The sequence below is a fragment of the Rattus rattus genome, chromosome 2, assembly GCF_011064425.1.
Source record: "Rattus rattus isolate New Zealand chromosome 2, Rrattus_CSIRO_v1, whole genome shotgun sequence".
Taxonomy (NCBI): Eukaryota; Metazoa; Chordata; class Mammalia; order Rodentia; family Muridae; genus Rattus; species Rattus rattus.
In genome coordinates, this window is record NC_046155.1 from 163,398,019 (window position 1) to 163,425,860 (window position 27,842).

The window sequence follows — 27,842 nt, forward strand, 5'->3', positions numbered from 1 at the left end:
CGCATGCTTAGGTCTTTAGATAGCGGCTAATGCACCATGTTCTCATCACCAGAACGAATACCCAAGACAACCACTTGTAATGGGAGATGTCACCTTTGGGCTCTCGGTTTTTAAAGAGGGTCCAGTCCTCACTCAGTCGTCCCTGTTGAGTTGGTCCTGGGCTGAGGCTGCGCATTGTGCTGGGAAGAGGCTGGGGTCCTACTGTCTGCTTCAGTCCTAAGACTTGCCACTGTGTCCCACCAGAGAACAACTCGTGGAAGCTGCTTTACCCCTACTGTGTGGATTCTGGAGATCAGACTCAGGTCATCGAGACTGGGGGCAAGTGCTCTTTGCCTTCTGAGCCATCTTGCCACCTTTGTTCTGTTTAAACACAGTATCTCACTATTTAGCCCAGGCTAGCCTTGAGTTCACAATCCTTCGTCAGCCCTCGGAGTACTAGGATTATCAGAGTGCACACCCGTGCCACCCAGCTCCTGTTAAGTTTTCATCTTATTTAAAGAAGTCATGTTTAATTTAGTTGTGTGTGCTTTTTCCCTTATTGTATGTGCAATAAGGAAAAAATAAGGATTAAGTCCAGAGCCTCCTGCATGCCACTGAGCTTGCTCCTCAAACCCTGATGGAATCTTGTTACATGAGCTCTCAGTGCTTGGCTATGGAGATGCTTCTGTGTTGCCTAGGCAACAGTCACTGGCTGGTCCTTGGCTGTGCACTGTTCCTTTATGCGAGTGAAGCATGGAGTGTTGTCTGTTCTGTCTTGGTTTTCTCCCTAGAGTGAAGCCCCACTCAGAGTCCAGCAGCCGTGCACCTCCTTTGCATTCAACTCGGCCCTTTTTTCTTCCTTTTTATGATAAGGTCTTGTTGTCTAGCCCACTCTGGCCTGGAGCTTGTGATCTTCCTGTCTTAGCCAACCTCCCACCCCCACCCCATGCTGGGATGACAGGTGAGCACCTCCTTAATTGGATTAAGAAGTTGAAATTTCAGACTGATAACTCAAAAACGTTGGGCCCTGAAGTGAGCAGTTTTTGTTCCTTTCCAAAAGTCATGTGACGGATGAGGCAAGCTCGTGAAACTGGCATCAGGAGTTGCTGTTAGCAATGGAACAGGGCTGTTATGCCCTGGAAATAACTGGAGGAAGAGTGTAAAATAAGGAGCAAGGAGCAGAGAGATGGGTCAACAGCACGGCTCTTACAGAGGACCAGTTTTTGTTCCCAGCACTCACAGCAAGCAGCTCCCTCCTACCTACATCTCCAGTCTCAGGGGCTGTTGTGCCCTCCTGACCCTGAGAACACTCACACACATGTGTATGCAATGTGAAGATGGTTATAGTAAATCTTAGCAAATAAAATAAGGATCGAGGGCCGGAGTGGTGACTCACGCTTGCAACCCTAGCCTTGGGAAGCTGAGGCCAGCCTGGGCTAAGGGCTGGGGACCTCGCACCGTGGAGGTATTTGGCTTTCAGTTCGTGTTTCATTTCCTTTTCTCCCCCTCTCTCCTGTTTTCTTCTGCAGACTGAAGTGTCTCCCCCTAAGAAGGCAGTGATGGAGCCCTTCCCTGGCCTGTCTCAGTCTGGAGGCTCCTCCATGATGGAAGTCCGTTGATTTCCCAGTTCATACATTGTACAGATGTATTTATATGTAAATTCCTTCTGTAAAATAATCTTTTAAACCTTGACATTTCAAAGGCTGCCTGAAAGGTTGCAGAAATTGATTTCTATTTTTAACCTCAGTTCATGTTAGAGGGATAAAAGACTGAACAGTTTAATTAAAGTGACTTTTTAAAAAAAAAATATGTGCTTCTTGATTTCTTTTGCAATGTGCTGGAGATTTTAAAAAGGAGAGAAGATCGAAGGCTTTTCTCTGGTTCCTGTCAAGATAGACCAGTCCAGTAAGGACAGCTGGGACTTGGCAGAGGAGGGGGAAGGAGGAGCTTGCCCATCCCCCTCCTTGGGAGAAGCATCCTCCTGCTGGAGCAGGGCTGTGTGCACCACAGCCTGGGTCCCACAAAATGCAGAGCTGGGCAGGGGTGAGTGGTAAAAACTTACTGAGCCAGGCACTGATGTCATCCCAGCACCTTGGTGGAGGTGGGGTGGGGACCAATGTGCAGGGAACTTTATACAATGAGAAAGACTTCACAAGAAGCAAGATGATCGGGGTTGGGGATTTAGCTCAGTGGTAGAGTGCTTGCCTAGGAAGCGCAAGGCCCTGGGTTCGGTCCCCAGCTCAAAAAACAAAAAAAGAAGCAAGATGATCGTGCTTTGTTTAACCACCCAGATGGGTGAACCCTCTATATGCCACAGTTATTTTATCTAGTCTTTTCTTCTGCCTGTAACTATCATTGTTATGAATTGTAATGAATTTTTCCTGTCAACACACAAATGGTGTAACCCTGGTCCCCAGAAGCTGCATCCTGTTCTGTCCAAGTCATGAGCTAGCTCCTCTACAGGCAAAGGGACAGTGATTTACAGTGACAGCCAGGATCCAGGAGGGTACAAGGGTAAGATCCCTGGTTTTGCACTTCAGTCTTCTTCCTTATGTGTCCAAAATGCCAGAGAACATTTTAGGAGCACTAGTACTCTGCATTGGGAGACATCTTCTGTCACCCCTCCCCCGCCCTCATTTCTTCCCTTTTCTCTTTTTCGAGATTGGGTCTTGCTGTGTAGCCCAGACTGGCCTGGAAGGGAACAATCCTGCGAGATGCCTCCGAGTCAGCAAGTGGGCAGGTAAATAGCAGAACCTGGTGCAGCACGTGGATCCGAAGGGCTCAGCGAGGGGCGTGGGCACGTGGTGCCACCGTTCCCGCTGCGCCCGCGGCTGGCCCGCGGCTGGCCCCGCAGGCTCCAAGATGGCCTCACCCCAAGTCCCCCGGAAAGCCTTGGGGGACACCAGGAAAGGTTCAGGAGAGACTAGGACGGGTTCAGAAGACACTAGGACCGGTTCAGAAGAGACTAGGACGGGTTCAAAAGAGACTAGAAGGGGTTCAGAGGAGACTAGGAGGGGTTCAGAAGAGACTGGGAGGGGTTCAGAGGAGACTAGGACGGGTTCAGAAGACACTAGGAGGGGTTCAGAAGAGACTAGGATAGGTTCAAAAGAGACTGGGAGGGGTTCAGAAGAGACTAGGATAGGTTCAAAAGAGACTGGGAGGGGTTCAGAAGAGACTAGGATAGGTTCAAAAGAGACTGGGAGGGGTTCAGAGGAGACTAGGACGGGTTCAGAGGTGACTAGGAGGGGTTCAGAGGAGACTAGGAGGGGTTCAAAAGAGACTAGGAGGGGTTCAGAGGAGACTAGAAGGGGTTCAGAGGAGACTAGGAGGGATTCAGAGGAGACTAGGAGGGGTTCAGAGGAGACTAGGACGGGTTCAGAAGAGACTAGGAGGGGTTCAGAGGAGACTAGGAGGGGTTCAGAAGAGACTGGGAGGGGTTCAGGGGAGACTGGGACGGGTTCAGAAGAGACTGGGAGGGGTTCAGAAGAGACTAGGATAGGTTCAAAAGAGACTAGAAGGGGTTCAGAGGAGACTAGAAGGGGTTCAGAGGAGACTAGGACGGGTTCAGGGGAGACTAGGACGGGTTCAGAGGAGACTAGGACGGGTTCAGGGGAGACTAGGACGGGTTCAGGGGAGACTAGGGAGGATTCTAAAGATAGCAGAATAATTATTGATGAGATTAGGAAAGACACAAAAGAGGTCCAGAAGAGCTCTGGCAAGGCCAAGAAGAGTTATGTTAAGGTCAAGAAGAAGAGGAGGAAGAGTACTAAACAGAAGGGGCCTGAGCCCAAGAAGTTGGATTTTGTCGAGGACAATGAGCAGAAGGAGTCTCTTGGGATCAAGAAGTTGGTTTTTATCGGGGACCGTTGGCAGACGGTGTCTCTTGAGCCCAAGATGTTGGGTTTTGTCGAGGACCCTTGGCGGAAGGGGTCTCTTGAGCCCAAGATGTTGGATTTTGTTGAAGAACCTTGGCGGAAGGGGTCTCTTGAGCCCAAGATGTTGGATATTGTTGAGGACAGTTGGCAGAAGGACTCTTTTGAGGCCATGAAGTTGGATTTTGCCGAATACAATTGGATTTCGATAGATAACAGAGTTTCGGCAGACAGCAAGAGGAGTTCGGTCGATAGCAAGAGGGATTCAGTCGATAGCAAGAGGGGGTCGATAGATAGCAGAAAGTTTTCCGTCGATAGCAAAAGGGGTCCAGTCGATAGCAAGAGGGATTCAGTCGATAGCAAGAGGGATTCAGTCGATAGCAAGAGGGATTCAGTCGATAGCAAGAGGTTTTCCGTCGATAGCAGAAGGGTTTCCATCAGCAGCAAAAGGAGTTCGATCGATAGCAAAAGGAGTTCAGTTGATAGTTGGAAAAGCTCTGGCGGGACTTCGCTGGATTTCAGTGAAGACAGGAGGAGTTCTGGCGAGGATAGACACATTTCTAGTCTCGCCAGGGTGCGACACAGTAGGGTGCCATGGGCCACCCTGATGAGAGCACTGGGTCGTTTCAAGCTGTACCTCCCACATATCCGTCGGTATTATAATCTGTCCTCCCGTGACCCCCTGGCCTTAGACAAGGATTTTCTTCTGCCACGTGAGAAGCACCTCAAGGCAACAGTGCAGAAGTCCTGGGGCAACCAGCAGCCTCTCTCTAAGGTCAGAACTACCCACCAATGTTAGAGGTCCCAGGTGGCCTCCCACCCACCTGAGTGAGGCCCATTATCCGCCCTGCACCCTCCCACTGCAGCCTCTATAGAAGGCAGAGGGGCAGTATCCGGTGCGGCCCCTAGGGGGCATTAGTGATTCCTGAGGCTGTCTGTGCCGCCTGACACCTGATAGCCAGTGCCTTAACCTCTACTTTCCCAGCCCCATGTACCCTTTTACATCCCGGGGAGTCCTCTGCAACTGTGAATGACCTTATCCACCTTCACCTTCTTGGGCAGAGCCCAAAAACCCGTCTCCTCCCCCTCTATCCTTTCGTGTTCCCTCAACTCAGCATCTGGAATCCGGACATGACCCTATCCCATGATTCTTAGCTGTGGGAGGAACCGGGTAAAGGTTGGGCCGTTTTCATCCGACCTCCCTATCTTTGCTTTTCAACTTTATTGTTATAGTTCTTGTATCATACAGTCCAACTAAGCAAGTCATACATCGACCAATGTCTTTCTTTAAAGATTTATTATGTATATGAATACACTGTAGCTGTCTTCAGACACACCAGAGGAGGGCATCAGATCCTATTACAGATGGTTGTGAGCCACCATGTACTTGCTGGGAATTGAAGTCAGGACCTCTGGAAGAGCAGTCAGTGCTCTTAACCGCTGAGTCATCTCTCCAGCCTCGAAAAATGTCTTTTTTTTTAATTAAATAAAAACATTTTCATATTGTCCAGCCATCACAACTCTCAAACATTTCAGTCATACCTCCGACCCACCAGAAAAGGTTAGCAGTTATCAGTCATTTCTTGTTTTCTTATAACCCAACCTCTAACCCTAGGCAGCCACCATTCCTACTTTCTGATTTGTCAGTCTAGAGAGTAATTGAATCAAGTGAAGCACTGTGCTATGTATGCGAAGGAGGGAGAAAACTTCTTTCCCTTAACACGATGCTTTCAGGGTTCATACACACTGAGCATCTATCTGTAATCTTTTTTTTTTTTTTAAGAATTATGTATTTACTTTATGTATATGAGTATACTGTAGCTGTCTTCAGACACACAGAAGAGAGCATCGGATCCCATTACAGATGGTTGCGAGCCACCATGTGGCTTCCGGGAATTGAGCTCAGGACCTCTGGAAGAGCAGTCAGTGCTCTTAACCACTGAGCCATCTCTCCAGCCCCCACAAGAAGCACTCCTTAGTTTCTTTTTCAAGACAGTTTCACTATGTAGCCCTGGTCATCCTGAAACTCACTTCGTAGACCAGGCTAGCCTCAAACTCACAGAGAACTGCCTGCTCCTCCTTCCCTAGTGCCGGGACTAACGGTGTGTGCCACTCCACCCAGTGTAAGAAGGGCTCTTTTTTTTTTTTTTTTTTTTTGACCCAATTGGTAAGATATAATTGCCCACCCACACATACAAAGCCCAGTACCATCCATCCCTTAAGAACATTTGTAACAACCTGTAAAGATACAGCGTGGAATCTTATATTTTTGGTTGTGAGCCTAGCCTTTAACGGCTGAGCCACCTCTCCAGCCCAGCGTGGAATCTTAATGTCAGCCTCCATTGTCCTGCCGCGGCTCGTAAGAAGGGCTCTTGACTGTTGAGATGTCTCTCCAGTCCCCACGGTTAACTTCGTAGAGAAATGCTAAACTATTTTTCTGAAGCGGCTACACATTTTTACCTTCCCATCCGAACTCATGTGAATGCTGAGGTCTCAGTCTCAGGAGTAAACGGGATACCCGGATCCTCTGTCTCTCTGCTCTGTGTTTGATCAAGAACCTCTGAGAGACTTTCCCTCAAAGAATAAGGTGGAGACAGGTTCTTAGAGTCTCCCCATACACACGCAGCACGCCTTCCACATGTGTGAATATGTACGTGTACTACTTCACTGTGCACACAAAGAAGGAAACAATACAATGAAATAAAGTGTGAATTTCACCATGCATTCTAAGTACATGCCACACAACAAATATGTAATTTTTTATTTTTTATATTTTTGAGACAGGGTAGCCCTGGCTGTCCTGGAACTTGTTCTGTAGACCAAGTTGCCCTCAAACTCACAGGCCTGCCTCTGCCTCCCAAGTGTTGCCACCATACCTGGCCAGATATGTAACTCCTTGATGATAGCCTCTGCAGCATGATGTTTTTAAATGAAACTGAATTAAATTAAATTAATTTTTTGACATAGGGTCTCATTATGTATCCTTGAATGATGTGGGACTCGTGTAAGAACTAGGCTGGTCTTGAACTCGCGGAGATCCATCTGCTTCTGCCTCCTGAGTGCTGCAATTAATGGGGTGCTTCTTGGGTCTGGAGAGTTGGCTTAGCATTTAAGAGCTTGTGCCATTCAGTTTGAGGACCAAAGTTCAAATCTTAGGTGGCTCCCACTGCCTGTGAACCCAGTTCCAGGAGACACCTGTATTCCTATGCGCATACCCCCTTAAAGAATAGAAAGTAAATCTTTAAAGGTGGATGGGAACTTTATTTTATTTTAATTTTTTAGGACATAGTTTATTTCTGTTTGCCTTTTCTTTTCATCCTCCCCACCCTCACCCCAAAGTCTAGTTAGGAATTAGGGATTCCATCACACAGAAGAAAAAAATGGGAATAAAAATTTGGGGAAGGCAACCTGCATTCTCTGCTGTAGGGTAATGGTGGGTGAAGGAAGGATCTGTCCCATAAAGCCACAGGCTTATGCATTTAAATTTGCCTCAGTTGACAGGGAAGGTTGTTTCTGCTCATAGAACTATATGAAGCAAAAAAGGCAAACACCGGTGTGTCACTGTAGTTAGCTAATCCGCTTTACTTCCCAAGCAATGGCTGTGTGAGCTCCTTGCTAGCTGCTTCAACACACACGCACGCACGCACGCACGCACACATCCTTATATTTAATATGCCTTTATCAGCTTAATGACTGGGCCACTCCCAAACTTCCACATTGTTAACTCTTCCTCTTTAATACTCCTGAATTATTACTTATTAAAATCTATATTCCATCTTTGCTACCCTAGACCCAATGCCCCCACCCCCAACCCCGGGCCTCTCTTCCCTGGCCCTTCCGTGATTGACGTTCCCTTCCGTAGCTCTCAAGCCTGGCCCTTCTGCTACCCCTGCACAGCAGTTCTGCGCCTTGGCCCCCTTGTCCTCCAATCCTAAAGTCCCGCCTCTGTCTCCCTGCCCAGCCATTGGCTGTCGGCAACTTTATTTGCCAATCAGAACCAGCTGGGGGTAGGGACCCTCAGCGTTTCACATGCAGAATTCTCCTGCAATTTTGGGAACTCATAACGCCAGCGTTAAACCAAATCCACAACACTGGTGTCTTGGTTCCTCTGACTCTCCAAACACGGAGTCTATCTTTCAGGAAGGGAACAGTCGAAGCAGCCTTGACTCATCTGTGAAGGATGTACCCTTCTGTCCATCCTTCTGGGATGGAGAGCGTTCATAGATTTAGAGGCTTCCTTGGGAAGTGTTTCTAAGCTCTGTCTTTACAACGGGGGCGGAAATGGGGTCCTGGCACTGTTTTCACCACACCAGGGAGCTTGTTTGAAATGCAGAGGGCGCTATACTCCCTCATCTCTCTCTCTCTCTCTTCTCTCTCTTTCTCTCTCTCTCTCTCTCTCTCTCTCTCTCTTTTTCTTTTTTCTTTTTTTTCGGAGCTGGGGACCGAATCCAGGGCCTTGCGCTTGCTAGGCAAGCGCTCTACCACTGAGCTAAATCCCCAACCCTGGCCTCATCTCTTTTGATCACCGGTGATCACATAGATTTTTTTTTTCCCTCCAAGTAGAAATAGCCTCCCTGACAAAGCAGCTCCCGAAAGTGAACTGCCATCTCTGTCTCGCCCTGGCTGTCGTCCGCCCATGTCCTTCCCCATGACGACTTTTCTAACTTTACTTTTCGGAGCAAGGTTTCAAGACTCGCCGTCTTCTTACTGTTGGTCCCCCCCTTGCTGAGAACACAGGCACATAGGATTTTAATTGTGACATCGGTTTGTCCATTCTTGCTGCTGTCTTTTGGTGTCAGATCTAAGAAGCCACCAAGGCAAGAGTGGGGATATTTACACCTCTGCTTTCCTCTGAGCCTTAGAGTTTCAGTACTCAGTATTAAAGCTTTTGACTCATTTCGACTTCGTTTCTATATGTGGTAGGAAGTTTGTGTGTTTTCTTGCAGCTAGTGTAAGTAGTTTCCCCAGAAAATGGGCTTAAGAGCTTATTCTTTCCTCTTTGTGTGTACATGTCGTGTGTGCTAGCATTCCTGTGTATATGTGTATGCGTGAGTGCGCTGGAATGGACATGTGTGTGTATGTGTGTGTGTGTGTGTGTGTGCATGTGTGAGTGTGCATGTGTGTGTGCCACAGATCAACATTAAGTGTCATTCCTCAAATCCCGTCTACCTTGGATTTTTTTTTGTTTTTGCTTATTATTAGTGTGTGGAGAAGGGGTGTACACACATGAATAAGAGGAGACTTTTGGGGAGCGGGTTCTCTTTCCACCTTGTGGGTCCTAGTGATTGGGTTTAGGATGTCAGATTCACACTGGGTTCAACTCTGGCCTTGGCCCCTACTTGGGTGTTTCTTGTTTGTTTGTTTTTGTTTGTTTATAATACAAGGTTTCTCTGTGCAGCCCTGGCTGTCCTGGAACTCACTCTGTAGACCAGGCTGGCCTCGAACTCACAGAGATCTGCTTGCCTCTGCTTCCCAAGAGCTGAGTGCTGGGATTAAACAGTCCAGCCTACCTGGGTGTTTTTATTTGTTAAGTTTTGAGACAAGATGTCTCCCTGGGACCTGGGGGACTAGCTTACCAGTCAGGCTGGGCTGGGTGGCCAGCCAGCCTCAGGGGTTCACTGCCTGCTTCCTCAGTGCAGGGGTTGATTCCAGGCAGATACCACTGGCATTTGCTGTGGGTTGGGGGAAGTCTGGAAGTTAGAGGACAGTTTGTTAAGTTGGGGGTCTCCCCCCACAGTGTGGGTCCTGGGGATTGAACTCACATCATCAGGCTTGGCAGCAAACACCTTCACTCATTGAGCCATCTCGTCCACCCACAGATTGGTGAATTGTCTTCCTGGATTTTCACAAAAGCTTTAAGAGAAGCTTGTCAGCTCGACTCCAGGGACTGCTCAGTGGTTAGGAGCATGCACTATTCTTTCGGGAGGACCTGAATTCATTTCCCAGCACTCATATTGTATGGCCCACAACCGCTTGTAACTCTATATTCAGGGTATCCAATGCCGTCTTCTGGCCCACCCATCACACACACACACACACACACACACACACACACACACACACACACACACTTGTGCACATAAATAAAAATTAAAAGTACATGTAAATAGGCCAGGTGTGGTGCTTTATGCCTTTGATCCTAGCACTCAGGAGGCAGTGGCTGGCTGAGTTCTTTCTGTGAGTTCCAGACTGACCTGGTCTGCATGTTGCATTCCAGGATGGCAGAGCTTTATAGAAAACCGTCTCAAAAAATAAAAAAATAAAAGCACATAGAAAAAGATCAGCTTGGGCTGGAGAGATGGCTCAGCGGTTAAGAGCACCCGATTGCTCTTCCAGAGGTTATGAGTTCAATTCCCAGCAACCACATGGTGGCTCACAACCATCTGTAGAGAGATCCGATGCCCTCTTCTGGTGTGTCTGAAGACAGCTACAGTGTGTACTTATATGTAATAAATAAATAAATCTTTAAAAAAAAAAAGAAAAAGAAAAAGAAAAAGATCAGCTTGTCACTTTCTACAAGGATTTCATTCCTATCTTAGAATCCAATGAAGTAGTGTTGAACTTGTGGGTCTTTTTGGAGGACCTCTTTTATTTTTAACATGATTAGGTCTGCTCATCTGTGATCATAGGATTCCGGTCCTTTTGTGTAGGTCTACAATTTCTTTCAGCATTCTTTGCAACGTTTACGATGATCAACTACCCATCATTTTTTGTGCTGGGATGTTCTTGTTAATTTTTTTTTCATGTCACATGTTTATAAACACTGCTTGGTTTTGCCTGTTTTCCTTGTGTCCAGGGACATTGTTAAACTGGCTTAATCCATCTTTTTGTTTAGATCCCGTATAAAACTCTGACTGGGCATGACCAAGCCGTGAGTTCCTGCCACTTTTGTATGGACGACACAAGGTTGCTCAGTAGTTCTTATGACTGCACTGTGAAACTGTGGGTAAGTGGCCAGATGATAGGGTCTCCTAGCACCCAGACATCGTGTACACTTAGGCTCCTCTGCTGGAGACTTCTCCAGCACCGAGTTCTTATTTTCCGGGGTTTGCCAAGCCTTCTGAGCAAGTGCAAGATAAAGGAGCTTACTCCAGTGCTGAGTACTCAGAAAAAGCTTAGGGACAGCCAGCCTGTGGCTCTGAAAACAGTGGGTGCTCAGGCTGAAGTCCACAACGCTGACAGACCCAGCTTTGGGGAGGGGTCATGGTTGTTCCTGGTCTTGAGAATCACTGAGCTATATCTTATTTTCTTTGGTTAAAATTTTATTTCAGATATATTTGTTTCTGTGCAGGGGTATTTTGCCTGCATACTGCATGTGTGCAGTTCCTATAAAGGCCACAAAGGGCATCAGATTTCTTTCTGGAGCTGGAGTTACAGACGGTTGTGAGCCACCTTGTGGTTGCTGGAAATTGAACCTAGGTCCTCTGGAAGAGCAGCCAGTGCTTTTAGCTGCTGAGCTGACTCTCCAGTCCCAATCTTAACTTTTTTTATTTTTTATTTTTGAGGCAAGGTTTTGCTAATGTAACCCAGGTTGACTTTGAACTTACAATCCTCCTGCCTCAGCCTTCCATATACAGGGATTACAGACCTGTGCCATCACACCCTGGGCAGACTGTTATTTCTCTGGGTCTCCTTTGTATCTGGAAAATGCAATTCTTGTTTACTGATCTTGTATCGTACAGTTTTTGTTAAACCTGTTTTCATTTTTATGTGTGTATGTGTGTGTGTGTGTGTGTGTGTGTGTGTGTGTGTGTGTGTGTGTGTGTGTGTTATGTGCATACAGGTGCACTGGGTCATCTGGAACTGGAGTTCCAGACAGCTGTGGGTCTGCCTAATGCGGGTGCTGGGAATTGAACTCAGGTCCTCTGGGAGAGCAGTCAGTGCTCTTAACCACTGAGCTATTTCTTCAGTACCCTGTTTCTTTAGATGCCATATAACATTCTTATGGATTTAAGCACACTGTGAATTCCTGCCACTTCTGTGATATCCAGGCCTTGGGCATTCACAGAGAACAAATGGGGGCCAGGTCTGGGTTCTGTCCCAGAGAGATGGAGCAGAGAGGCAGGTCTGAGACAGATCAGTGCCAGGCTAGGCAATGGCAGAAAAACCAGGAACAGAGTAGTATTCAGGCCAGGCAGTGCTGACAGAGAGGAAGGAGCAGGGATGGAAGGTGCCGTTGGCCCGGAAGGACTTGACTGAGGATGTCCGTGAGCTGAGGCCACATGGGAGACTGCTCAGTTCTGGGATTTTCTGCTGTCTTCTGGCTTGAGTTGAGAAGCGGCAAGGAGTTAAAGATTGTCAAGGGGGCTTCAGGTTCTAGCATGGGTAACTGGGCAGAGTAGAGCCCCTGATTCTACAAATGACCTCAGCGGAGCATCTTGTCATTTGTGGGTGCCAAGGCACAGACCGATCAGGTTCAAGGGTTTGGGACTATCCCAGTTCAGCTCAGACATTGTATTGAGGACCCAACGGCTGTGTGACCCTGAGTGGTTTATCCCCCTCTTGAGGTCCTCTGAACTCCCCAGCCTCAAAGGATAGAGCAGCTTTGTGGTGGGACTGCACCAAGCTTTGCTTCACCCACCTCCAACCCCCGTGGACCTCACACCTCCCTCTGCTGCTGCCCCGTGGACACTTTCTTTGCATTCAGAGGGCTGTCTCATGGCGGGGAAAACTCTCACTTTTACTGGGATCCACAAAGCCTTTTCTACCCCTCAGTAGTCACCAGGGGTTCCCAAGAAAGGGGATCGGTAATTGTCATGGTGTGCTGTTCGTCTGAAGGATTCATGGGACTTGTACATGTCTGGGCTGAAAGGCTGTGTCTGCTTGGTTTTTTGTTTGTTTTGTTTTTCTGATATATATATATATATATATATATATATATATATATATATAAATTGGGACCACACAGAAATACAGAAGATATAATCATCATAAATTTAATCTCCCATTGTCACACTCCCCTGATTTTTCTGAGAGTCAATCAGTGCTTCCCTCTGCCTCCTTCAAAGTCTGGCTAAGACTGACTAAGTCTGGCTAAGAGATGGCTCAGTGGTTAAGAGCACTGCCTGCTCTTCCAGAGGTCCTGAGTTCAAATCCCAGCATCCACATGGTGGCTCACAGCCATCTGTAATGAGATCTGATGCCCTCTTCTTGTGTGTCCGAAGACAACTACAGCGTACTTACAATAAACAAACCAACAAACAAATCTTAAAAAAAAAAAAAAAAAAAAAAGTCTGGCTAGTACTCCATGGGGCTAGCTCAGGGCAGAAGACCCTACTAGGCTCCATAATCAACACGAAAAGAAAACAAAACTTAAAACTTCCTACAAAACTAATCAAAACCCGAACAGTATTTAACCCTTCAAACTCTCACTTCACAGGTGCTAGTTTTTCCCAAGACCAAGCTCAAAAACCTGCTCTGAGTCTCCGTCCTTGACTGCTGTTCCTCTTTTGGCCACAGGGGGACACTATTGAATTTGCAATCGCTTCGTTCTCTGCCCAGCCTTCAAGGCCAGTGTAGCTTACAGTCTCACAGAGGGGGTTGGGGTGGGTTAGGATTGAGGGAGGCAGGAAGTGTTTTCCGATAGAGCAGCGTTTCTTAACCTCCCTAAGGCTGCGACCCTTTAACACAGTTTCTCATGTTGTGGTGACCTCCCAGCCATAAAATTATTTCGTTACTTCATAACTGTAATTTTGCTACCGTTAGGAGTTGTAATGTACTTATCTGTGTGGCCCCTGTGAAAGGGTTGTTAGGACCCCCTCTCAGGGGTCTCAACTCCCAGGTTGAGAAACTCTGCTCTAGAGGCACCCTGCCAACCCAGAGAGACTGGATCCCAGTGGTCAGCATCAATCCTTCTTCCTGAGCCCGGGACACTAGCCTGAGGGTGGCCGCTGAATTCCATCTGGGGAACTCCTAGCCGTCCTTATCTCCCACCGAGTTTGGAAAAGGGCCTTTAGGGATTTCCTGAATGTGATCATGTGCTTCAGGGGACAGGCGTAGGGAGCTGGGTGTGTGCAGTATAACTTCCACGACAGGCCTGGGGCTACCATAAAGGCCACTGGCTTTAGTCTGGGAACCAGTCTGGTGAATAGTCCTTTACCATCTTAAGAGATTCCCCAGCCACCACCCCACCACCACCAACCCCCATCCTCCAACCCGCCCTGCGTAATAAAGGCATCGAATCACACCTTTACAGCCCGTGCAAACTGCCTTCCTGGAGTTCAGGCGCAGGCTAGGCAGTCAGTGTCCATGGGACTGGTTTCCCTTCAAGCTGGGCTCTGGTACGCCCTTCAGGTAGACAACACTTTACGTGGCTTGCTGTGGGCTATTGCCGTAAATGGTGAGCCCCAAGCTCTTCAAGAGAAGATTGGCGAACACCTAGCTTCCTTTGGACTTTGCCCCCAGCACTTTATTATCTGATGCTCTTAACTGTCCCTGTCACTGTAGGGAACTTGAGTACATGAGTGTTCTGCTTACATGTTCACGTGTGCACTGTGTGCGTGTCTGGTGGCTGCAGAGGCCAGAAGAGGAGGTCAGATCCCCATGGATTGGAGTTAGAGATGGTTGTTATCCGCCATGCTGGTGCCGGAAACTGACCTGGGTCCCCTGAGAAGGCAGGGCCCTTAACCACTCAGCCATCTCCCCTGCTTTACATAAATCTTTAGTTATGTAAAAAACAAAACTGCACAGTGTGTATGTGGAAGTCAGAGGACAACTTTGTGGAGTAGGTTCTCGCCTTCCTACCATGTAGGTCCTGGGGACTGAACTCAGGTCATCACTTGGAGGCAAGTGCCTTTACCCACCGAGCTATCTCACTGGCCCATATATAAGGCTTTAACCTCAAATCTGTTTATTTCCTTCAGAGGCACCGCTCGGAGTATAGTCAGAGGGCCAAAGGGCATGGAATTATATTTAAAAGAAGTTCTTGAGGGATATTGATAGATTCTGCGAAACCTCTTTGGCCAGTACAAAAATGAGAAAACAATCTCGAGTCCACTCCCAGTGTGCCTAGGGCCCATCCGTGCCTGTGGCACTGTGAGGGGGATTTCCTGAGGATGCTGTGGATGATGGAGTGTCCCTCCTGCTTGGGATGTTGGAAAGCCCCGGAACGTTGCCACAGGCCAGCTAGGAACTTCTGCTGACCAGAACTCATGACTTCCATACATAAACCTTGACCACTGTCTCTCCTCTCTCCCATCGATTTGAGGATGCTGAAGATGGAACTGTGATTTGTGACTTTGAACCACGACCCAAAGCTCCTGTTTTAGAATGCAGTATCACAGCTGACAACAGAAGGTGACGTCTGCTCTGTTATATACTGGTTGGGGAAAGTCAGAGTCAGTAGGCAGGCCTCCAGAGCTGTATACAGGCTTTTGTTTGTTTGTTTCTTTCTTTCTTTTTTCTTCCTTTCTTTCTTTAAGAAAATATACAATCACATCCCCCCTGTATGAGCCTCAGTGTTTCCATGTGCTCTGAGAATCAAGGAGTCTAACAATGTAACAACATTCTGAACATTTAAATTGCTTAAAAGAGAATGCTTGGGGGCTGGAGAGATGGCTCAGCGGTTAAGAGCACTGACTGCTCTTCCAGAGGTCACCAGTTCAATTCCCAGCAACCACATGATGGCTCACAACCATCTGTAATGGGATCTGATGCCCTCTTCTGGTGTGTCTGCAGACAGTTACAGTGTATTCATATAAATAATAAATAAATAAATCTTAAAAAAAATAGAATGCTTACTGTAGTTAAGAACCTAATCTGAATTTTCTTTTATCTGCCCCGCCCCCCACCGCCCTGATTCTGTTTGAGACTGAGACTCACTCTGTAGAGAAGCCAGGCCAGCAACTCATTATGCAGCCCAGCCTGCCTCAAACTCGCGGTCATTCTCCTGCCTCAGCTCCTCCAGGGGCTGAGATGACTAACGTGCCATGAAACTTTGCTTGAATTTTCCTCATAAAGTGTCTTTTCTATGGTCACACAGAACTCGTGTGATCTCAGCTCACCGTTGCCGTGAAGAAACAGCCACGACCAAAAAGCAAGATGGGGAGGAAAGGGTTTATTTGATTTCCACCCCACTGTTCATCACTAAAGCAGGAACTCTGTCAGGGCAGGATCCCGGAGGCAGGAGCTGATGCACAGGCCATGGAGGCATGCTGCTTACGTGTGTGTGTGTGTGTGTGTGTGTGTACATGTATATGATGTATATGCATGTGCATATGTATTATACATACATACATATATGGAAAATCTTTGTCACATGCTACATGAGCAGGCAAAAATATATACATTGGTTTGAATTTTTGTCACTGGGACAAATCCTGAGACGAACAACTTCAGGGAAGAAAGACCTGCTCTGGCTTACGATTCTAGAAGCCATGTAACTGTTTCTGAGCTGTGGCAGAGGATGATGTCACAGCAGGAGGACGCAGGGTGGGAAAGGCACTCGATCCATGGCAGCCTGGATGCAGACACGCAGGAATCCTCTAGGGACAAGATCTGCCCTTCAAAGACACCACCCCAGGGGTGACTCCCTGTGTGTAAGCCATCCCACGTCACAGTTTCCACCACCAATCAACAATGCCATCGAAGTGTGAGTCCATCAGTGGATTAAGCATGAATAAAGGCAGACCCTCAGCCCCCTCAGCCCCCTCAGCCCCCCTCAACCCCCTCAGCCCCCAGCCCCTCAGCCCCCCAGCCCCCTCAGCCCCTCAGCCCCCTCAGCCCCCTCAGCCCCCAGCCCCCAGCCTGGAGACTAGGTCTTCAGCTCCTGGAAGGTGACACCTTGAACCCAAAACACAGCGGGACATTCACACACACACCTACATGTACGAGAGCATTTCAGAACACAGCAAGCTGCCCAGGAAATTATTTTCCTGCACAAAGACTGAAAATACACAAGCAGAGTGGGGAACAGGGTGCTCCTAATGAGTTGCAAAGTTGATCTGGAAAGAGAACATTTCTTTCTATCTATCTATCTATCTATCTATCTATCTATCTATCTATCCATCCATCCATGTCTGTATGTCCATATATTTGTATTTTCTTTTAAATATTTTACTTGTTAGCTGGGGATGGTGGTGCATGCCTTTAATCCCAGTACTTGGGAGGCAGAGGCAGGTGGATCTCTGTGAGTTTGAGGCCAGCCTGGTCTACAAAGCAAGTCCAGGACAGGCAGGGCTACACAGAGAAACTCTGTCTCAGAAAACAAAAACGAATACAACATATATATGTATATAGAGAGTTTTTGTTTTGCTTGTTTACATTTATGTGTATCAGTGTTTTGCCTGCATGTGTGTAAGAGAACTACATGTGTGCATTGCCTATGAGGCCAGAAGGGGGTGTTGGATCTCCTGACATTGGAGTTATAGATTTTGTGATCTCCATGTGGGTGCTGGGAACTGAACCGCCGTCCTCAGGAAGAGTAGCAAGTGCTCTTAACCATGGAGCCATCTCTTTAGTCCCTGAAATTATATTTTTTATAACCTTAAATATAGAATACTATCTTGGAGTGTCTAAGGGTAAGAAGGATAATGGTGCTGGAGAGTCTGGGCACCGTTTTCAGCGGGGATACACAAGTCCCCAGAATCTTTGGAAAGATCAGTTTTGGTCCTAAGTTATCAAAGGGAGAAAGGCTCCTCACAGGAACCACAGGTTCTAGTGACTATTGTTAAGATGCAATGTGTGTGTGGTTTTTTTTTTTTTCCAGGATCGTGGCATCATCTTATGATAAAACGGTGAGGGCTTGGGACGTTGAGACAGGTCAGCTTCTGGTACGTATGCCCTGCCCCTGTGAGGGTGTCAGAGTACAAGACCATGACTGGGTTTTGGTGGCATTGAGATGGACCTGGGATTGGGGACAATGACAGAAGCCCCAGGTCTTCCAGGAAGAGCATATTCTCACCCGCAGGGAGACTGCACTGATGGAAGGTAGGCATTGGGCAGGAGAGGCTTCCACTCCAGGTAGGTCAGGGGCTGCTCTCAGAACCACAGGGAGAGGCTGAGAGCCCAGATTCCCCAGGGAGCCACTTGGACTTGAGACTTGATGAGGCAGGAAGTGGGCTGAGGCCATAGAACGAAGGCTATGAGGCCAAAGAGCCAGAGCTATAGGTCTTTCCCTGTCTCTTGTCTCTGTTTTCCAAAAGTCCTGCGATTCCTTCCTTCTGCACTTCCCAAGCCTGGGCAGTGTTAGCACTGCTCAGGGGTCCTCTGGCACCTGCTGTCCCAACCCTTGCTACCCCCACCTAATGTCTTTGCTACTTTCTCTTGGCCAATCTTTATCACCTCCCTCTTCTCTTCTTTCCTTGAAAACAACCTTTCTAGCAGGGTGGTGGTAGTGAATACGTTTAATCCCAGCACTCAGGAGGCAGAGGCAGGTGGATCTCTGTGAGTTGGAAGACAGCCTGGTCTACACAGTGAGACCCTATCTCCTAAAATAAAACAAAAATAACAAAAATGAACACAACACACACACACACACACACACACACACACACACACACCCCTTTCTAAATTGGTGCAGTGGTCGTACACATCTATAATCTCGGTACTGGGAAGGCTAAAACAGGAGGAAGCCATTTTCAAGCCTAACCTGGGCTACACGGTGAGACCCTCTGGAGCCATGGCTCAGCAATTTAGCTCACTCATTGCTTTTGCACAGGATCGAGATTTGGTTCCCAGAACCCACATAGTGCCTCACAAGCTCCTGTGGCTCCACTTCCAGGAGATCAGACTCCCTCTTCTGGCGTGTACAGGTACTGCATGCATAGGGTACATATACACACAAGTGGGCAAAACACCATACACATAACAAAAATAAATCCTAAGAAGGAAGAGGAGAACAAAACACTCAAATATCCAACTTTTCTTCTTAGCGTAAAAGTCAACACACTCATCATAAGCATTTTAAGGATAATTCATAGATCTATTCGTCGACGTGTCTGTCTTGTGTAGTTTGCTTCTGAGTACAGGTGTGTTTTGTTTTGTTTTGTTTTGTTTGTTTTGTTTTGTCTTTCTCTGAAGCCCAGGCTAGCCTGGAACCCTTGGTCTTTCTGCCTCGTCCTTCCAGAGTCTGAGATTACAGCACGCACAACCACGGCTGACTTTTGCCATCCTTGCTAATCAGTGTTGCTGGACTTCACAGCACCGACAGGCGAGGCCCTGCCTCGCTGGCCCCACAGTGAGGGCTACTGTATCTGTTGTTTGTGTGTGTACATCTGTGGACATGCCATGGCATGGATATGGAAACCAGAGGAGAGCTTGTCAGTTCTATCCTTCCACCATGTAGGTTTTGAGAATCCAATTCAGGTTTTTCCAGCTTGTCAAAGCTCTACCCACTGAGCCTTCCCACCTGCCTGGCCCATAGAGCTGATGCTAAGGGAGATTTGCATGTATTTGTTACTGATGTTGTTGTTTTAAACTTCTGTCTCTGTCTCTCTGCTTATGTCTCTCTGTCTCTGTCTCTGTCTCTGTCTCTGTCTCTGTCTCTGTCTCTGTCTCTCTCTCTCTCTCTCTCTCTCTCTCTCTCTGTGTGTGTGTAGAGAGGCATGTGAGGCCTAGAATCCATGTAAAAGTCAGAAAGGGGGGTTGGGGATTTAGCTCAGTGGGAGAGCGCTTGCCTAGGAACCGCAAGGCCCTGGGTTCGTTCCCCAGCTCCGAAAAAAAGAAAAAAGTCAGAAAGGGGAAGCATCTGTCTGCACTCTCAGCACTCCTATAGAGAGATGGGAGGCAGGGACAGGGCATCCCCCAGAAGCCGGAGAGCAGCTAGCCTGGAATATGGAGAGAGAGAGAGAGAGAGAGAGAGAGAGAGAGAGAGAGAGAGAGAGAGAGAGAACAACCAACCCTGTGTCAAAAATGATGGATTGTAAGGACAGACATTCAAGGTTTTCCTCTGACTGCAGAAGAGTAGCTTCACACACACACACACACACACACACACACACACACACACACACACACACACACACACACACACACACACACACACACACACACCTATACACACACACACACACACACACACACACACACACACACACACACACACACACACACACACACACTTTTGCCTGGGTTTTGATATCTCTTCAGGGTATATAGCCAGATTTCATTGTAGGAATACAAAGCTTAAATCTTTTCAGAAAGCTGTGCCAACTCCCAGCCCTGGCATTCAAGCAGGAGGCAATGTCTTCCATCCTCACATGCCAGGTATCATAAACTCAAAAGACTTAGCCAGTGTGGTAGGGAACAGATGAGACTTACATGTACTATTTCTGATTTTAAACATCTTTTTCCAAATGTTTTTTTTTTTTCCCTGTTGTAATTTGCCTGCTGTAGTCTCTGGCTAGCATTTCTATTTCAAGTCCCTTTCTTTCTCTCTTTTTTTAAAAAGTCCTTTTATTTATTTCTGTTGCACAAGTCACTAGTGACTGTGGCCAGCGTTAGGGATGGCTTAGTGACTAAAGGGCTGCTTGACAAATGGCTCCCAACTTTGGTTGCCTTAAACAGCCAGCATTTTTTTCGGGTGGTTCTGGCTCCAGTTTCTTCCTTAAGTCATGGTGACAATGTCATCTGGAGCTACAGTTGTGCTAGGGCCCCCCACTGGGCCGGAAGGATCTCCTTCCAAGATGGGTCACTCCCCTAGTTGTTGGCAGGAGGCCTCTGTTCATATCCTTGTGTGTCCCCAGGGTCACACAGAGCTGAGTGTGTGTCTTTAGAACATGACAGTTAACCCTCATGGAGCATGTGTTCCAAGAAAGGACAAAGAACAAGCTATACTTACCCTCTCCCTCCTCCTCCTTTGTCTCCCTCTCTCCCTCCTTCTCCTTGAGATTCAGGATCTCTGAGATTCAGGTTGGCCTCGAACTCAGAATCCTCCTGTCTCAGGCTGCCATGTGCTGGGATAACAGGCATACAACCCCATGTCTAACTTCTTTTCTTTTCTTTCCTTTTCTTTTCTTTTCCTTTCTTTTCTTTTCTTTTCTTTTCTTTTCTTTTCTTTTCTCTTTTTGGATTCTAGGTATTTAACCCAGGGCCCCAAGATGCTAAACTAAACATATACTATATCACTGAACTACTTCATATCGTAGCTCTACAGTGTTCTGTTCTCTCTCTCTCTCTCTCTCTCTCTCTCTCTCTCTCTCTCTCTCTCTCTTCCCTCCCTCTCTCTCTCTTTCTTCCTCCCTCTCTCTCCTCTCTTCCTCCCTCCCTTTCTTTCCCTCCCCACCCCCTTAATTTTCCTCCCTCCCGGTCTCTCACTTTGTAACCCAGATTGGCTTTGAACTTGCCACCCTCCTGCCTCAGCCTCCCAAGTGCTGGAATTATAAATGTGTGGAATTATAAATAAGCTGTGCACACCCAGCTTCAGTGACTGCTTTCCTAATGTGGCGCCAGGCCATCCCTTCTGCCGTACTGTAGCTGTCAGAAGCAAGCCCTGGGTCTGGCCACATTTAATAAGGGGACAGCTAGGCTAGGCTCAGTCTGTTGGAAGGGATCTGAGGAAACTCCTTAAGGCTGGAATCTGCTGAGCAGGCACACTGTCCTCTTTGGGCCCTGCCTTGTTCCAGTGGAAAGTCAGGCACGACACCTTCATAGTGTGCTGCAAATTCTCTCCCAACGGGAAATACGTGCTGTCAGCCTTGGATGTGAATCGTGGGATCTACCTAATGGATTCAGAAAACATCACCTCCGTGATCCATATGAAAGGTGAGGTTGCCAGGCTCCCCATACACGGCAGCAACGCCTGACCACTTGATCGATAGGGTCCTTCAATTGGTTTGTATGGTGATACTTGTCAGGGTCAGGGCCACATCATGAGCCCCACCTGGGCAACTGCATGCCAGGAATTGCAGCACATGGACAGTGGAGGCAGGAGGATAAGGAGTTCAAAATGATCTCTTTCTTTCTCCAGTTTCAACGACTGCTACCCTAATGTGGTGCCACACAGTCCCTTCTGCCATACTCTAGCTGTCGAAGCGAGCTCTGGGTCTGGCATATTTAATAAGGGACAGTTAGGCTCAGTCTGTTGGAAGGGATTAGAGGGAGCGCCTTAAAGCCCCTCACTGGGGGATTCTAGGCAGGGGCTCTACCACTGAGCCACGCCCTCAACCCCTCACTGGGGGATTCTAGGCAGGGGCTCTACCACTGAGCCACACCCCCAGCCCCTCACTGGGGGATTCTAGGCAGGGGCTCTACCACTGAGCCACGCCCCCAGCCCCTCACTGGGGGATTCTAGGCAGGGGCTCTACCACTGAGTCACACCCCCAGCCCCTCACTGGGGGATTCTAGGCATGTGATCTATGACTGAGCCACACCCTCGGCCCAGAGGTGTTATTAATAGTGCATTGCTAGATGACCTTTCTGAATTAGTAGTGTGTGTGTTGCCCATCTCTTTGGCATTTAGTGTATCACTTCCCAGCATTTTGTACCTTCCTATAATGGATCTCTTCCTAGTCTATCCTTCATATTCCCAAGTCCAGCTATGTACCCTCTTCCTTCACACTCTACCATCTCCAGGAATGCATCCTCGATGACTTAGAGCTTCTTTCCAGCCAGGAACTACTGTGTGCTCTTCTCGTTGCTCTTGGCACAAAGCAGGCCATAGCCTGCCTGGGGATCGATCAGTGATAGAGCCCCTCCCTAGGCACAGTGAGCCATGTGGTTGCATGTGGCCCGGCAGCTGGGCTGAGAGCCTGGCTCACCTCAGACAAGCAGGAAATGCACATGTGGGTGGACCGTCCCCTGGGAAAACTGGCATTGTCCCCATTGCATCACCGGTTGGTAGGGTCCCCTGAGGCTTTTCCTTGAGGTCACTTGTCACTTTGCTTGTGTGTAGCTCAACACCAAAGGTCCATCACTTCATGCTGCTTTGACCCCGACAGCCAGAAGGTGGCTTCTGTCTCCATGGACAGGTGTATCAAGATCTGGGACATCACATCCCGAGCCACGCTGTTTACCATACACGAGTGAGAAGGGTCCTGAGTAGGGTGGCCAGTGGGGTTTGGTTTGGACAGCAGCATCCTACAGCAGGAGATGGGAGAAGTGTCTTTCTTCCTTCCTTCCTAGATTCCACATGGAAGCTAGTGTCCCAGTGGAGGTGCTCTAGAACATCCCAGGAAGCCAGAGAGAAGCCACCAGTGTAGCTTATAGGCTGGGCCAGGCAGGGTCTCAAATGCATTCGTTTCAATGTGAACTCTTAGCAGCAAACACACCCAGAGCCTGTTGTGGTAAAGTTAAAATGGAGGTTTCTTTCACCCTGCTCTGGAATGGGAACTGTGGGGCCTCATGGCATCTATGGAATATTTTCACCTCAGTCAACAAACTATCTCACCCGCTAAGCTCCATCCATATCCCACTGCCCATGGCTACTCTCTGAGCCCAGCAACAATCTCTCTACCCATCTAGTTCCCAAGGCAGGTTGCCAACCATGTCAGACAAACACATCCCAATTCTGTGGCGGCCCAGTGTGTCCAGCCACCACACCACACACACACTCTTGAACTCAATTAAATCGCCACATGAAAGAAAACACAACACAATAACCTCTGATCCAATTGATAAGGTATAATTTGCTTATCTAGACATACAAAGCCCTGTACACATCCATCCCTTAAGAATATTCATAACAACCTGTAAATGTGCAGAGAGGAATATTAACGTCCACTGCCATGTTCTCTTTTGGCCTCTCTCTCTCTCTCTTTCTCTCTCTCCTCGCTCCAGTCTCCTCCTCCTCTAAATTTTTTCTCCCACCCATCCTTCCTTCTTGTCCAATGACAGCCCTCGTTCTATCCTGTACCTGCCTTCACCTGCATAATGACATCATCCTACATTTCACCCTTTCTAATTAAAAAAACTTTTCTCTCATAAGCTGAGCACAGCTATTATCATTTTGTAAATTAAAAGCATAAAATATACCTAACACCCAAGTCTAACATTTTATCAGTTAAACAGAACATTTAGTTATCCATTCCAGCTTTAAAAAAGGCTTAAAATCTATACTATATCCTGGCTAGCTTGTATACTATCTGATAACTATCTAATTAAATATGTATTTTCAAAGTTAAACAGTCTGAGTAGGCTATGAGACTATATATAATCAGTCTTCAACCCCATCAAAAATCTGAGAATGACCAAATACCTATAAACATAGGAAGCCAAATATGGCTTGCAGAACTGAGAGGTTGTAGAGACAAATCTCCACTAGCACAGTCCTCTGTTAGCAACATGGGAGCGCAAGTCTTCAGCCTTCTGGCCCCAAATCAACTGACAGACTCTTGAAAGGCAGAAACGTTGAAGGGCTGATAATTCTGGCTAGGCAAAGACTATAAGTCAACTATTCTGCATAAAGCGTCTCTTTTTGGACAGTATCAGTCTGTAGATGAAACAGGCAGTTTCTGCCCAGTGACTGCCTAGCCACAAAGTATTGTCTCACCTGGAGGTAGAGATGCTCGATTTCTTCGTTAAATCCACCAAAGAGGAACTGTTAGGAGAAGATATGTCTCAACAAAAGATGAATACCTTTAAATGTTATATTTTGTGGATTTCTGACGTTTTTGAAAACCGTCTATCTATATAAGGTAATCTGGACTGTTGTCTATTAACTATTTTCAACTATTTTCTGATGATAATATTTTAAAAACACCCTAATGGTGAACTAGGAGGCATGGATTTGTTATTTGGCCCCTAATTCCTATGTTTAATCAACTCAGAGGTTTGTAATGGCATCAATAGAAGGACTGGGTCCAAACTTTGTACTTTAAGTTGTTTTTTGTAACAAATAAGTTCTATACCAAAATGAAAATATGATTTTAGCTTAGTTACCAAATGAGATTATGGCTGTACGACTCCATCTAGCTAATTCCTCCCTGTTAAATTATGATCTTTTCTAAATTCCTCATAAAAACAACTTTAGAAAAACCAATTTAGCCCCCCAAAAGTCCAGGGAGTTGGGGCAACAACTCTTCAATAACTTCTTCAAGCTGTATCTGGGCATTGAGATATCCTTTGGGGGGGGAGGGGGTAGGGAAAATGGGATGAATGTCGTAGCCTGATGTGTCTGTCTTAACTGGACTCAGCTGAAAGTCCTTGAGATCAGGAATCCAAGCAGGTACATTCTGCAAAATATAATTCAATAGAATGTAAATATCATTCAATATATAAATCAATATAATATAATTCAAGGCAGAGGTTTAGAATTGTGATATCATTTTGTTTAATTCTCTTGAATTTAGTTCTTCAGGCCATCTCCCTCTATCAAACCTGATCCATATGACTCTGGGAGGTGTCCAGAGCCTAATCACCCTTTTTAAAAACACAAAGACAAAACCTTTCTCCCAATACTGTGAGGTCTGTAACCAGAAAAGCTTGTATCTTGCACTCTCCCCCAGAGGAATAATATAACCATAAAACTCAAAGTCACACCCATTATAAAGATTAAACAAATTTTAAAAAAGAAATAAGGTAAGCCATAATGTCTGAGCCTGTTCAGGCTTTTCTAATCAGTCATATATCAGGAAATTAACCCAATATTCCCGTGGAGCCCATGTTAAGAGAACCTGAGCTTCCTGTCAGCTGCTGCATGGGCTTTGCTGCCCAAGACTGGCAACTTGAGTTCAATGACCAGGACACATGACAGAAGGAGAAGATTGACTCCTCCAAGTTGAACTCTGGTCTGCCACATTCACTGTGTCACCCACGCACTACCACACAGAAATACACGCGCAAAATAAATAATACACGCAGCAAAAAACAATAAAAAGTAAAAATGAACCAAGTGGTTTGGGCAAGATGACATTTTCATTATTTATGATGAAATGCATGCAACATAAAATTTGACCATTACTTTTCAGTGCACAGTTCACTGGATTAATTACATTCACGGTATTTTGCAACCTTCGCTATCTATTTCCAAAATGTTTCACCACACCAAAGAGAAACCGTATCCATTAAGCAACGGCTTCCCGCTCCCTAAGCCCCTGGGAGCCCTTATTCCAGTTTCTGCCTCTATGAATTTGCCTAGTTTAGATATTTCTATAAATGAAATCATACTTGTCCTCAAGTGACTTGGCTTTTTCCACTTGAAGTGATTTTTCAAGAATCATCCCTGTTGTAGCACATAGCAGGACTTCATTTCTTTTCATAACTGCATAGTACTCCATTGCATATAGATACAGATGGATACATATAAATCCATGTGGATACATATATACATATATACATACATATATTGATATACATATATGCCATGCTCTAATTATTGGCCTGTTGAAGGGCACTTGCTTTATTTTTATGCATCTGTCTGATTCCCTGTTTTTAGCAATTGTTTTTTTTTTTTCTTTTTTTTCGGAGCTGGGGACCAAACCCAGGGCCTTGCGCTTGCTAGGCAAGCGCTCTACCACTGAGCTAAATCCCCAACCCCTGATTCCCTGTTTTTAATTCTTCTGGTAAATGGCCAAGAGTGGAAACGATGGGCCAGATGGCAGTACTATGCTTATGGTTAGCTTTTTTATTTTAATTTTTCTTAAAAACTTACTTATTATTTTATGTGAGTGGCTGCATGGCCTGCATGCATGTTGGTGCACTCCATGTGTGCAGTGCCTGTGGAGGCAGCTGCCACCAAACACACACACACACACACACACACACACACACACACACACACAAATCATTTTATGTACATTGGTGCTTTGCTTGCATGTATGCCTGTGTGAGGTGTCAGAAGCCCCGAAACTGGAGTGCCAGACAGGTGCGAGCCACCATGTGGTTGCTGGGACGTGAACCTGGGTCCTCTGGAAGAGCAGTCCTTGCTCTTAACTGCTGAGCTGTCTCCCCGGCCCCGAGAGCAAGAAACTCTGAAGAAACGTCACCTGGCCAGGCGTCGTGGTACGCACTGGTAATCCAGCACCTGGGAGGCATAGGCGCCAGCCTGGTGTACACAGTGAGCCCCAGGACAGCCTGGGGTATGCAGTGAGATCATGTAGAAAGGATTGCCATCTGATTGCCCCGTTCTATATCTGGCTGGGTGTAAAAATCTTGGTTTTCCCCTTTCAATTTTTTCTTTTCTTTTCTTTTCTTTCTTTTCTCTTCTTTCTTTTTTTCTCTTTTTCTTTATTAACATGACTGGTCTGACTGTGTTATCCCAGCCTGGCCCCAGACAGTGAGGCTCAGTCTGGTCAACTCCAGCTGGACCTTGGTAGAAAGTGATCAGAGGAGTGATAGCCACGCCCACACGAGAGGTGACATCCCCCTTACCCCCAGGGTCCTTTCAGAGGTGTTCTGGGGTCTCCCGAGAATGGCGTGTTAGCGTGCACCCCACCTTTGTTTCAGGGCACATAACAACGCCATCTCAGACTGCTGCTTCACCTTTAGTGGACACTTCTTGTGTACCAGCTCCTGGGACAAAAACATAAAAATCTGGAATGTCCACACGGGGGAGTTTCGAAACCGCGGAGCCTGTGTGACTCTGATGAAGGGCCATGAGGGCTGTGTGAGTTCCTGCTGCATTGCCAGAGACAGTGAGTGACAAGTGTGCGCAAGGACCTCCTCCTTCCCCTCCCCCTCCTTTGTGTGTTGCTTCCTGAGTGTTGGGATCTCAACCCCATTCACCGTCATTTACCACACAGATGGTGGAAGACAGCATCTGTGCGGACTTTCCTGGTACAGGCAAGAGGTGATTCTCCACGATTCTAGCAGGAAGGACGATGCTCCCCCCCCCATCTCCTCACACCGCCCACCGCCTTGTGCGCCAAGCCAAGCAGGGGATTCGTGGACATGTGCTTTCCAGTGGCAGGAAATCCCAGCTCGATGAGGCTTAAACCAAAAGTTAGAAAAGTTTTTTGAGTATGTGTAAAATATTTATTCAGGTTGCCTTAAAACGGCATTTCTCAAAGTGTGGTCTTTAGACCATTTGCTTGTTGAAGTACTGTTTTCTTAGTCTTGCACAAGACCAACGGAATTTGAATCTTTGGAGGGCGCTGCAAGATTCTGTATCTTAAAAAG

General features: G+C 47.0%; 2 protein-coding genes across 2 annotated transcripts in view; both read left to right on the top strand.

Moving 5' to 3' along the window:
- Gpatch1 (G-patch domain containing 1) overlaps positions 1–1,776 on the top strand; it is a 48,546-nt gene extending 46,770 nt beyond the window's left edge. Inside the window, exon 20 of the mRNA XM_032893858.1 lies at positions 1,509–1,776. Within this exon, the coding sequence (XP_032749749.1) occupies positions 1,509–1,539 (31 nt within the window). The 3' untranslated portion in view covers positions 1,540–1,776. The remainder of the gene's footprint in view (positions 1–1,508) is intronic.
- Positions 1,777–2,841: 1,065 nt separating this feature from the next.
- Wdr88 (WD repeat domain 88) overlaps positions 2,842–27,842 on the top strand; it is a 39,088-nt gene continuing 14,087 nt past the window's right edge. Inside the window, exons 1-10 of the mRNA XM_032895164.1 lie at positions 2,842–2,932; positions 3,611–3,742; positions 3,944–4,259; positions 4,302–4,626; positions 10,687–10,797; positions 15,058–15,146; positions 17,557–17,620; positions 21,413–21,551; positions 22,681–22,810; positions 27,171–27,358. Coding sequence (XP_032751055.1) covers positions 2,842–2,932; positions 3,611–3,742; positions 3,944–4,259; positions 4,302–4,626; positions 10,687–10,797; positions 15,058–15,146; positions 17,557–17,620; positions 21,413–21,551; positions 22,681–22,810; positions 27,171–27,358 — 1,585 coding nt within the window. The remainder of the gene's footprint in view (positions 2,933–3,610; positions 3,743–3,943; positions 4,260–4,301; positions 4,627–10,686; positions 10,798–15,057; positions 15,147–17,556; positions 17,621–21,412; positions 21,552–22,680; positions 22,811–27,170; positions 27,359–27,842) is intronic.